The sequence below is a fragment of the Erithacus rubecula genome, assembly GCF_903797595.1.
Source record: "Erithacus rubecula genome assembly, contig: scaffold_155_arrow_ctg1, whole genome shotgun sequence".
Taxonomy (NCBI): Eukaryota; Metazoa; Chordata; class Aves; order Passeriformes; family Muscicapidae; genus Erithacus; species Erithacus rubecula.
This window is the reverse complement of record NW_027636149.1, coordinates 267,738-279,760: the sequence shown is the minus strand read 5'-3', so window position 1 is coordinate 279,760 and position 12,023 is coordinate 267,738. Positions and strand designations below refer to the sequence as shown.

At 50.2% G+C, this 12,023-nt stretch overlaps 1 protein-coding gene across 1 annotated transcript; it reads right to left on the bottom strand.

Annotated features, from left to right (window-relative positions):
- Positions 1-9,464: 9,464 nt before the first annotated feature.
- LOC306815551 (olfactory receptor 14J1-like) lies at positions 9,465-11,226 on the bottom strand (the record flags this gene model as incomplete). Its single annotated transcript, XM_079332127.1, has 2 exons — positions 11,187-11,226; positions 9,465-10,420 (listed from the first exon to the last, which is right to left on the bottom strand). The coding sequence occupies exon 2, from the start codon at positions 10,395-10,397 to the stop codon at positions 9,465-9,467; it is 933 nt and encodes a 310-aa protein (XP_079188253.1). The 5' UTR covers positions 10,398-10,420; positions 11,187-11,226.
- Positions 11,227-12,023: the final 797 nt, after the last annotated feature.

Below are 12,023 nucleotides of genomic sequence, written 5' to 3'. Positions count from 1 at the left end.
TCAAACATTGCTTTCAGGGCTCTGCCTTGGGGATGAGGAATTTCCTTGGTGGCACCTTGTGCCTGTATGCAATGGGGAACCTTAAAAATTTTGGATTGCTTAAAAAAAAATTGAAACCCCCTCTTTGTCTGAGTGTTGTCAGTTCTCAGAAAGTCAGTGTAGAATGGAAAAAGTAAAGAACCTTTGAAAGCTGAAGTACCTAGAGGCATTGAGCCCCACTGAGTGTTGTTACTGACAAAGCCTCTCAAGAGACTAATTAAAGCAGATAACTGGAGGCCATGATTGCACAAAGCTCTCAGAGACTCCAAGGCAAAAGCAAAACCCAAAGTCCTTGGAAAAACCTGCAGTCCCTGGGAGCATGAAGGAGCTCCCCAGGGCCATTCCTGAGCAAGGCTCCCCAGGGACTGGTCCCAGCAGATCCCTGAGGCCACTGGGATGTGGGGGGAAGCTGAGGGCAAGACAAGGGGTGACAGTGCCCAGCCTTGCTGGGGCTGTGCCAGGAGGCCCCAGTGGCTCAGGACAAGGTGTCTCCTCCCAGCCGTTGGTGGCACAGACCCTGCTGTGCCCCAGGGCACCAAGACTTGGCTTCCCTTTGTCCCCATCTGTCATCTCTGCCTCCGGTTCTCTGCTCTGATTGAGGCTTGGGGACACTTTCCCAGTTGTGTCCCTCACCGGGACCCATTAAAACTTTAAGGGACTTTGGAGTTTGATTCTCACTTGGAGTTCTTGAGAGGTTTCCTAAGAAACCATGGCTCTGCCTTGATTTCCCTCTGGTCTGGTGTAGTTCATTAGGAATATTTCCTATAATAGTTATGGAAAAACACTTCAAAGTGTTTCTTAAAAATATCCATTCCTATTTTAAATGATGGATTTTATTACTGTTCTCTTTAAGCAGAGGTGATTGCAGCATTCTGTGATTGATATTGATCCAGAGTTTCTCCTCAGGAGGTCTGGCCTGCTCAGAGAAGCTGTGCCTTGAGGTCTGAGCCCGTGTGAGCAACCTTGTTCCACATTCCCCAACCCCATCCTGTCTGTCCTCACTCACCTGGGACCTGCTGTGCTTGGAGAACTGCCTCCACACCAGCAAACAGGGTTTTCTCCCCTTTGTTTTACTTTTGAAGCAATCTAAAACACCTTATTTTCCCCTGTGAAAACAGACACCCTCCTGAGGTATGTGTCAGCCCAAGGTGCCACCAAGGAGGTTCAGGCCGGGGACCGGGGCCTCAGGGGTGGTGCCTGGAGTCGGCGCCATTTTTCCTTTCTGCCTCTAACTCCCAGCATGCCTTGCAGCACCATAGAGCCCCATTGGAGCCAGGACTACAATACCCATCATGCCTCACGCTCCACAGAACCCTCTTTTCCCCCCCTATGTCCAATAGATGTCCTCCAGAAACTCCAAGGATCCCTAAGTGTCCCCTCAGCGCCCATTCAGGTACCCCCAAAAACGTCCCAGAATCCCCTGAATGCTCCCAAGCCTACAGATGCCCAGCCACTTCTGGGAATTCATCTCCTGCTATCCCCCGTGAGCTCAGAGCACCTCATAACACAGTTCCGTGCCTAAAACTCCTGCTGTGTCCCGTGCCCTAAAGAGCCTGGTTAGAGCTCCCCAAACTCCCCCAAGTGCTCCTGAACTGTAAACATTCCTCCCTGAGGACTTGAAGTTGCCATTCAGAGGCAAAAGTGTCCCCCAAGTGCCCTCCCAGAGCCTGTAAACACTCCGTTAGAATCACTTCCGGGACTACAGCTCCCATCATGCTTTGTGGTGCCATAGAATGCTATTCAAGCAATGACTTCATCTCCCATCATGCCCCGCGCTCCTCCAAGAGACATTGCAGCTGCACCTGGAATAACCATGATGCTCTGCGGCCCCATTAAACTGTATTATACCTACTCCTACAACTCCCATCATCCCCTGCGCCCCGGAGAACCCCCTTACAGACCCCCATGAGCCACTTCAAAGCCCAGACTTTCCATCAGGATCTCTAAGTTCGTTTTTAGTGCCCATTCAATGCCCCCAAGTGTCCTCCTGTCCCTCAAAATTCTTCCCCCAGACCCAAAACTGCCCCAAATGTGCCCCAGAAATGTCTCCCTAGACCCCAAAGTGCCCACCCTGAACCTGTCTGAAAAAAAAATAAAAAAGATAAAAAAAATAACTCAAACATTATGAATTATCCTAAAAAGGGAGAAATAAATAACCAATAGAGCTTAATTAATTAAGGAAATTGTATTACATAAAAGCAATGACCAATAATTTTTTTGGTTGCTAATAAAATATTTTTATTACAAATATAAAAACTTGGTCTAAAAAATAGAATAACAATATTACAAATAAGGAAAATTAATTTTAAGTTTAAAATTAAATAACATTTTTATTACAAAGAGAAATTAATGATGTTTTTTATATTTTGGGTTGTCAGCACCAGGTGGGAGACATCATGATATGGTGATGATGGGGGTGAGGAGCAGGTTGTCCAAACAGAGTCAGCCTGCAAAGGGGCTCATTCTTCAATGTGCCCAGACCTTCTAAGGAGACATTCTGCATCAATGTCACTTGGGAAATGCCTCTATCACTTCGCCTCTGAACAGAAAAATTGAAAAACATTCCCTTGAGTAAAGTTATGATGCACTTTCAAATCTTCCTTCTTAGGAAAACTCCAAAATGTCTCCAAGCATCTGCACAAGCCCTTGGGACTTGAAGACAATTGAAGAAATACAAAGAGCTCCTGGAATCTTTCTGTATTTTGATGATCCCCAAAATTGTTATGAATGGAGTCTTCAATTGTTCAGTTAATCAAACAACAAATATAAATTTAGTAGTAATTCATTAATAATAGCAGTAATTGTATATAAATGAATACAATCAAAGTATATTAGTTATGTATATTTAAGTAAATACAAAATTTGGTAGTGAGTATTTTAGTGTAATTGAGGTTTGGTTCAAATAAAGCATAAGCAAAACCAACCAGGGGTACAGGGACGGCCCTTCCTCTCAGACCATGCCAACTGAATCAAGCTAAAATCTCACTTATATAGTTTACTAATACATATTTATACAGAATATTCTGGAAAGCTCCTCCTCATTTCTATTACTAAAATCTCCATCACTATGTTGTGTTGCTCATGCTTCAACAATGGTCGAGGGTCTCTCCTCCTTTGGGGATATTGTTTCTGATTAAGGCTCTGGGTCTTCCTCAGTGTTCACTAGTTGACCTCTCAGACCAAGCAGGCGTACTGAGCTTAGAGTTATATAATTAAGCCGATGTTCCCATAACAAGCCAAGTGTCTAATGCTTGGAATCATCCCAATTTGGCTCAATTCAAGGTCAAAAGTTTTATTTCTAGATGCTGTTTTTAGACCTATACCCTTACTATCTGTACTCCCACCAAACAACTGGAGAATGATACCTTCTGCTTTGATTAACCTTCCGTTATCTTTTATGCATTGGAACAATTAAGTACAATTTTTCCATTGCTACAAAGCAACAATTTTGCTAATATAATTACAATTTAATTAGCAGGAATCATATTTATAAGAGGGCAGATTTGGGGCTGAGTCCAGGAGCCCCAGGCACTGAGAGAAGGTTGGAGAATCTGCTCAAGGAGGCAGAAGCAAAACTCCAAGTCCCTTGAAGCACCACTGGCCCCACTGAGGGCAGGGACTGCCAAAGGCTCCCCAGGGACTGGTGAGAGCAGATCCTTGAGGGCAGCATTGCAGGAGCCCAAGGCTGTGAGCAGGAACTGCAATGCTGAGCAAGGCCCGGGCTGGTTGGAGGCAGCAGAAAGGCCAAGGGCTGAGCCCAGGCCTGGCCCAGCAGGGCCTGTCCCTCACGGGTGGCTCGGGGCTGTTCCTGGGGCACTGGGATGGGAGGGGCAGCAAGGTCTGCAAGCCCTGCCAGCCTGCTCAGGGAGGGCCCAGGCAGCAGCAAAGTGCAGCCCCTGCAAGGAAAGTTCCTCCTGTGGGGCTGCAGAGGCGCTGCCCAGCCCAGGGCACAAAGGCCTGGGTGCCTCTGGCCCTGCCAGCCCTGTCCAGCCCTTGGCCATCTCTCCTGCAGCCTGTGCCCCTGTGCGTGCTGCTCCTCTGCCCTGGCTGGCTGCACATGCCCATCTCGCTGTGCCCCCAGCATTTCTCAGCCCAGCATTGCTGTGCCCTCCCTGGGCTCCCTGCACCCAGCGCTGCCGGCTCCTGGCACACAGAGCCATGGCATGGCCCAGCCTCAGCTGGGACACCTCGGCCACCAACATTCTGCCCTGGCAGGGACTTTGATGTTTCCTCACCTGCAGGCTGAACCTTCCAGGCTGCACTCTGGGGAGGTTTCCTTCTCTTTCCACTTCCAAGGAAAGCTCTGTGTCCTTCTGTTCACAAACAGAGAAGGGCTGGTGGATGATGTGGTGATCAGAGTCTATTTGAATATAGTTATCATGAAATAATTAAGATTTTAAACATCCTGTGAAAGAAGGTGGGCCATCAACAAACTTTCTAACACTTGAGTTACAGAGAGTAGACTTCAACCAATTCAGGATGCAGATTTGGGGTGTACAAATCAGGTACTGATTGTTTTTGAGGGAAGCAGTGCTTAAAACAAAGGATTCCAAAAAGGATGGATATTCTTAAAGAAATTAATCTAAAAGAAGCAGAAGCAGCCTGTACCAGTGTCCCAGAAGATGAGTCAGTGAGGAAAACAACAGGCCTGGCTGGACATGGAGCTTTTTTCAGGAACTCAGGAAAAAAGGAAGGTGCATCAACTTTAGACAAAGGGGCAAGAAAGTCAAGAAGTGTTTAAGGATGCTGTCAGGTCATGAAGAAAGAAAATGAGGTGAAAGCTCAATTAGGACTTAAGCTGGCAGTTCTGTGTAGGATAACAAAAATTGTTTTATCCATACATTAATGGCAAAAGGAGGGAAAAGGAGAACCTTGATTCCTTACTGGGGGAGGGAAGGAGGGGTGGAATATGTTTACCAAAGATAAGGAAAAGGCTGAGGTACATAACTCCTTCTTGGCCTAAGTTTTCAAAATAATACAAGTTGTCCTCAGGACAAGTGTTCTCCTGAGCTGGTAGATGGGGACAGGGAGCAGAACAGACCCTATAATCCAGGGAGAAATAACGGGGGACCTGCTGAGCCACTCAGATGCTCACAGGTGTCTCTACAACCAGATGGGAACCATATTAGGCGGATGATGGAACTGTTGGATGAGTTCCCAAGCTGCTCTCCATAATTTACAATCAGTTCTGGCTCACCAGGGAGGTCCCAGAGGACTGCAGGTGCCAATGTGAGCCCATCCCAAAAAAGGGCTGCAAGGAGGATCTGGGGAACTCCAGGCCTGTCAGCCTGACCTCGGTGTCCAGCAAGGTGATGGAACAGATCACCTTGAGTGCCATCACAGGGCACCTACAGGATGGCTGAGGGATCAGAGACAGCCAGCATGGATTTCAGTATCTGCATTTATGATCTGGATGAGGGCATTGAGTGCACCATCAGCATATTTACAGATGACACCAAGCTGGGTGTGAGTGTTCTAGAGGTTAGGAAGCTCTGCAGAGGGACCTGGACAGGCTGGATCCAGGGATTAAGTCCATCAATTTGAGGTTTAACAAATGCTGGGTCCTGCACTTTGGCCACAACAACCCCTGCAGTGCTACAGGCTGGGAACAGAGTGGCTGTACAGTGGCCAGGAAGAAAGGGAGCTGGGGGTACTGATGGACAGCAGGCTGGACATGAGCCAGCAGTGTGCCCAGGTGGCCAAGAAGGCAAATGACTCCTGGCTTGGATCAGGAATGGTGTGGCCAGCAGGACAAGGCAGTGATTCTTCCACTGTGCTGGGCACTGGTTGAGCAGCACCTCAAGTGCTGTGTCCAGTTCTGTGTCCCCCAATTTAGGAAGGACATGGAGGGGCTGGAGCATGTGCAGAGAAGGGCAACAAGGCTGGTGAGGGGTCTGGAACACAAGTCCTCTGAGGAGTAGCTGGGATCTGGGGTTGTTTATCCTGGAGAGAAGTAGACTCAGAGGTTACCTTATTACTCTCTACAACATCCTGAACCATGGTTTTAGTCAGGTGGAGGTTTGTCTCTTTCACCAGGCAGCAACACAATGAGAGGATGCAGTCTTAAGCTCCGCCAAGGAATATATAGGTTGGACATTAGGAAAAATGTTTTTTACAGGAAATGTGGCAAAATTCTGGAATGGTCTCTCGAGGGGTTGGTGAAGACACCATCCCTGTATGTTTAAAAAAAGACTAAGTATGGCAATTGGTGCCATATAGAGGTGTTAGGCAGGAGTAGGACTTGATCTTGAAGTTCTCTTCCAGCCTAGTGATTCTGTGATTCTGTGAGTTCACAGAGTCTTTCAGCTGATGTCTCTGTCCCTGTCCTTTTCCTAGGTCTCTGTTGCAGATGGAAGCTGCTGGTGCCATTCTCACCTTTAACCCCTAATTTGAATGCAGACAGATGTTCTTGGGTGTGTTAATCAGGCGTTGCTCAATGTTTATGTGGAATTTTTGTATCCTCATGGCACCAAGGAGACCGTTGTGGCACTGTGGAAACTCATGGAACCAAAAAGCCACTGAGACATTGGGGCAGGATGGTACCAAGGAGATCACTGAGATACTGCAGATCCAAAGACACTGTGGTGGCTCCATGGAAACTCATGGGATCCTGGGCACTGTTAATCAGCAGGGCCTTGTGGAACCAAGGGGTGAATTGTGACTGTGCCAAACCTCATTGAACCAAAGAGCCATTGTGGAACTTCAGAACCTTGTGGACCAAGGGGTCCACAGTGACACTGTGGGGTCCATGGAATCAAGTGGCCATGGTGACACTGGAGGCTTATTGACCAATGGTGTATTGTGACACTGCATGACAGTATGGAATCATGGAGACAAATGTGACATTACACAGTGTCATGGCAACAAGGGGCCATTGTGACATTTGTAGGGCCTTGTGGGACCGAGGAACAGTTGTGGTACCATGGAAATTGTGGCAACTGTGTCACCATGGAACCAAGGAGACCATTGTGACAGTTCACAGCACCATGGAACTAAGGATTCATGTAACAGTGTAGGATAAATGGAGCCAAGGGACCATTGTGACACTGTGGGGCCTCATGGATCCAAGGAGAGCATTGTGACACAGAACCTAATGGAATTGTTGCAAATGATAGAAATTTTTGGTTCATGACAAGGTGTCTCCTCACAGCCCTTGGTGACACAGACCCTGCTGTGCTCCAGGACACCAACACTTGGCTTCTCCTGGGCACTGCCAGCCCTGCCAGGGCTCTTGGCCATGTCCAGCACAGCTTGTCCTGTGCTGTCCCACAACTGCTGCTGTGTTCCTGCAGGCTGCACTCTCCCATCTTTCTGCCCCTGGATCTGCCCTGCCACTGCCAGCCCTGCCAGGGCTCTTGGCCATGTCCAGCACAGTTTGTCCTGTGCTGTCCCACAGCTGCTGCTGTGTCCCTGCAGGCTGCATACTCCCATCTCACTGCCCCAGGCTCTACGCTTGCCACTGCCAGCCCTGCCCTGACCTCTGCCAACGCTCACCCTCTGTGCCTTAAGACACACACATATGCACTGAGCTCATCCTCCTCCCCCTGGGTGCTTCGCCTGCTACAGCACTGTCCTGGGAGAGTTCATTGCTCATAGGAGCTGCTCTGTTTGTACTGGTTCATTTTATAGCTCTGCTTCTGCCTGTCTGTCAATTCTGTCTTCAAAGAGCTCTCCAAGGAACAGATTAATTGAACTATGGAATAACAGAGGTGGGAAGAGTCCCCTGATCCCCCTTGGCCTGGGTGTGGCTGGGCTGGAGTTCCTTTCACCCAGGGCAGCCCTTGCCCTGCTGTGCTTGGCTTCAGTGGCTGGAGTGGGTTTGGTCCCAGCCCAAGGCTTTGGCTGCTCCTGAGCAGGGCTGGCCCCACATGAGGCATCTCTGCAACCCCCAAACCAATGGGCTGAGGGTGGGCAAGTGTTCCTGGGGACACAGTGATGGGACAGCTGGGATGGACTGACCCAAGGGATCTTCCATTCCATGGGATGTCCTGATCAGCAGCGACATGTGGGGGATAAGAGGGCCTCTGGCTTTTCTGCATTAATACACTTGTCTTCTAAAGAAACTATGACATGTGTTGAATACTTGTGCTGAATTCTTGTCTCCGTGGTTTTCCTTGCTTCTGCATTTGGCCCTTGCTTTGCAGTCCCCCTGACATTAATCTCTCTTTATAGTGACCCACAACTGTTCACCTTACTGTTTTCTGTGTAAGGAGGGACAGTGACAGAGACACTCTGTTGTCACTGGATGCCCAGACGGGTTTAACCACAGTCACCTTGCCCAACTCTGCTCTTATTGGCACAGCCAGCAATGTCAGGGCTCTGTCAGGTGCCCACTCCTGGGTTCATGCTCTGCTCACAGCCCCAGGGGTGTCCAGGGACACGAGTTCTTCCCTGACACACACACACAGACAGTTCATTGCAGCATGGGCAGGGGCTCCCTGGGCTCTGCTGCCACTGCCAGAGCCTGGCAGGGACCTCAGCCCTGTGGTGTCACCCTGCCCTGCCCCTGCCCCAGGTGCCCCACGGCCAGAGGGATGGACATAGGGAGCTCTGGGCACAGGAGCTCATCCCAGCCTTGCATCCAGGGGTTCCCAGGGGTCGTTGCTCTCTGGAAACTTCAGAAATAGCTGAAGGTGTTTGTGCTCACTGGGTTTGTGTCCCCCCCCCCGCACACACAGAATGTTCAGGACTGTGGAATGTCCCTGCACTGCAATCACAGACTCCTGACCCACTCACTTGATGTCCCTCCAGGCAGGGAAGAGCAACCTCTGTGACCTAGGGTGAGAGGGCATTGCTGGAAGCAGCTCTGGCTTTGCAGGGACACTGCTGGGACAGCCCCACCCTGAACACTGCCACACTTTGGCTGCCACTGCTGTTCTCGTCTCCGGGGCACTGTGTTGGGAACATCCTTGAGAGCAAACTGGGAATGAGGTTGAAGCTTTCAGGCCCTGCACTGGGGAGATGCCCTTGCATGATGGAAATGCTGTTGCAGAGTCCATGGCCTGTCCCTGCACAGTCACACAGCAGGACTGGGACAGAAGTGAGAGAGCCCTGAGGCCTTAAACCAACACAGAGGCTCTGAAGGGGAGTGCAGAAGTAAAGGAAGGGGAGGTTATGGAGCAGAAGCCCTGGGGCTGCCTAGCAGTGAGCATCCCTTTTCACCCTAGATATTCCCAGAGGAACAGACCCTGCAGCTTCAGAGCAGCCAGGGAGGAAAGATGTCAGGCAAACACGGCAATACTGAGTTCTTTGTTTTGTGTAAGGTTCACACTAGGAATGTGAATAATGAAGTAAAAAAGGTACAGATAAAAATTTAACAGTTAACAAATTCTCAAAAATGTATAATACCTGTGACAGCAAAAAACCCCACAAGACACATAGTGGGCATTAATGAGGAACACCGGAAGAGTTATACAGGAGAGAGTTTATTCCTTCTGAAAAGTGTTCATGATAATTTTCCTCAGACCATCCTTGAACTCCTGGTTTCTCAGGCTGTAGATAAGAGGGTTCAGGGCTGGAGGCACCACCGAATACAGAACTGACAGGGCCAGATCCAGGGATGGGGAGGAGATGGAGGGGGGCTTCAGGTAGGTGAATATGCTAGTGCTGAAAAACAGGGAGACCACAGCCAGGTGAAGGAGGCAGGTGGAAAAGGCTTTGTGCCGTCCCTGCTCAGAGGGGATTCTCAGTACAGCCCTGAAGATCTGCACATAGGAGAAAACAATGAACAAAAACCAGACAAAACCTAAACAGGCACTAACAGAAAGAAGCCCAAGTTCCTTGAGGTTTGAGTGTGAGCAGGAGAGTTTCAGGATTTGAGGGATTTCACAGAAGAACTGGCCTAGGGCATTGCCATGGCACAGGGGCAGGGAAAATGTATTGGCTGTGTGCAGCAGTGAATAGAGAAAGGCACTGGCCCAGGCAGCTGCTGCCATGTGGGCACAAGCTCTGCTGCCCAGGAGGGTCCCGTAGTGCAGGGGTTTGCAGATGGACACGTAGCGGTCGTAGCACATGATGGTCAGGAGGGAAAACTCTGCTGACATAAAGAAAAAAAAAAAGAAAACCTGAGTAGCACATCCTTCATAGGAGATGTTCCTGGTGCCCCAGAGGGAATTGTGCATGGCTTTGGGGACAGTGGTGCAGATGCAGCCCAGGTCGGTGAGGGCCAGGTTGAGCAGGAAGAAGAACATGGGGGTGTGCAGGTGGTGGCCGCAGGCTACGGCGCTGATGATGAGGCTGTTGGCCAGGAGGGCAGCCAGGGAGATGCCCAGGAAGAGGCAGAAGTGCAGGAGCTGCAGCTGCCACATGTCTGCCAGTGGCAGCAGGAGGAAGTGGCTGATGGAGCTGCTGTTGGACATTTGCAGTGTCTTGGAATGGGGATCTGTAAAAAAAGTAATCATGGAATAGTTCTGTTTTGAGAGGAATTTAAATATCCCATCCCAGCTTGGTGGCACTTTCCCCCACTGCCTACCCAGGGCTCTGCTGCCTGGAGCTGTCCCTGCCAGCAGCTGATTCCCTGTGCCCAGGGCTGAGCCCTGCCAGTGCTGCCAGAGCCCAACCCAGCCCTGGGGGCTCAGCTCTGCCCTGCAGATCTCTCTCAGCACAGGGCACTGCCCAGGGCCAGCTCTGCCTTTGCAGGCTCTGATGGCAGCATCAGAGCAACCCTGAGGAGGCTGGAAAAGCAGCACTAATGTTGCAATGCCTGTTTTACTGGGATCTGAGGTAATATATATTTTCTCCAAACTAAACTCAGAGATTAATATCATTGCACAATTTTCTATTCAGGCAGCTCTGAGCAGTAGATTAAAAAAGGGGATTTTCCTTTTTATATAACCCCTGCCATGCTCTGCTCCCTGTAAAATCACCTTGGAAGTGTTTTTCAGTTATATGTCAAGGTGGGAGAAGACCTGACCATTGCAGCGTTCTCACCACACAAAAACAATTCCAATCCATAGTGGCTCTATCCTTCCACACAGACCTTGTTCCCCAGTGTTGTGGGCAGCTCCCAGGGCTGCGTGAGAGCTGTCCCTGGCAGGCAGCAGAGTCCCTGCCACAGCACAGTGCCCTGGGCTGCAGCACCCTCTCTGCAGGAGAGCCCTGGGCACCCCTGTCTGTTCTACACAAGAGAGATCAGAGAATGTACTCACAGAGTCTGTAGGCATTGGGATGACCCAGCTTTAGATCTCTCCAGGAGCTGCAGCTGCATTGTCCTGCAGCCAGAGGGTCCCTGTGTCAAAGGCTGGGAGTGATTCTGCCCCAGTCACTTGTGAGCATCTTCCCAGCCCTGACTGATTGAAGCTCTCTGTGCCTCTATGCTGTGCCTGGGGTGGCTGCAGGCAGAGCCCCAGCCCTGCTGGGCTGGGAGAGGAACTGCTCCTCAGTAGAAATGTCTTTCTGAAGGTCTTCTTGGTTGCAGGATCTTCCTCTGTGCCAGGAGTCCGGCCCAGCTCAGCAGCACAGACACAGCACAAGGACCTTAATGGCTCTCTCAGGGATTTGGTGCTGTTTACATCAGACTCAGTCCCTGAGCGAGTGTCCCAAAAAATTCTCAAAAACTCTATGATCAATTGCAGCTCCAAAGTTTCTTGAAGTTTTAATGGATTGCACTGAGGGATATGAGTGTGAAAGTGTCTCCAAGTTCAGTTAGAACAGAACACTGGTGGCAGTGATGACAGATGGGGACAAACAAGGAAAAGCTGTTTCTGATGCTGAGCAAACCTGGGTGTGTTTGAGGAATGCAAAGGACCAAGGCCTGAGCTCCAGCCCCTGGCAGGGCAGATCCTGTCCCTCCCTCATTGCTCAGGGCTCTTCCCAGGCCACTGAGCTCTGGGGATGTGCAATGCCCAGGGCAGGAACATGGGGCAGCCCCTGCCAGGCTGCCGAGCAGGGACAAGGAGGCAATGAGGCCCCAGCACAGCCAGGCTCACTTGTGCCCTGCTGGCCTCAGGCCCAGGGCCAGCAGCCATGGCCCAAGTGCTGCAGCA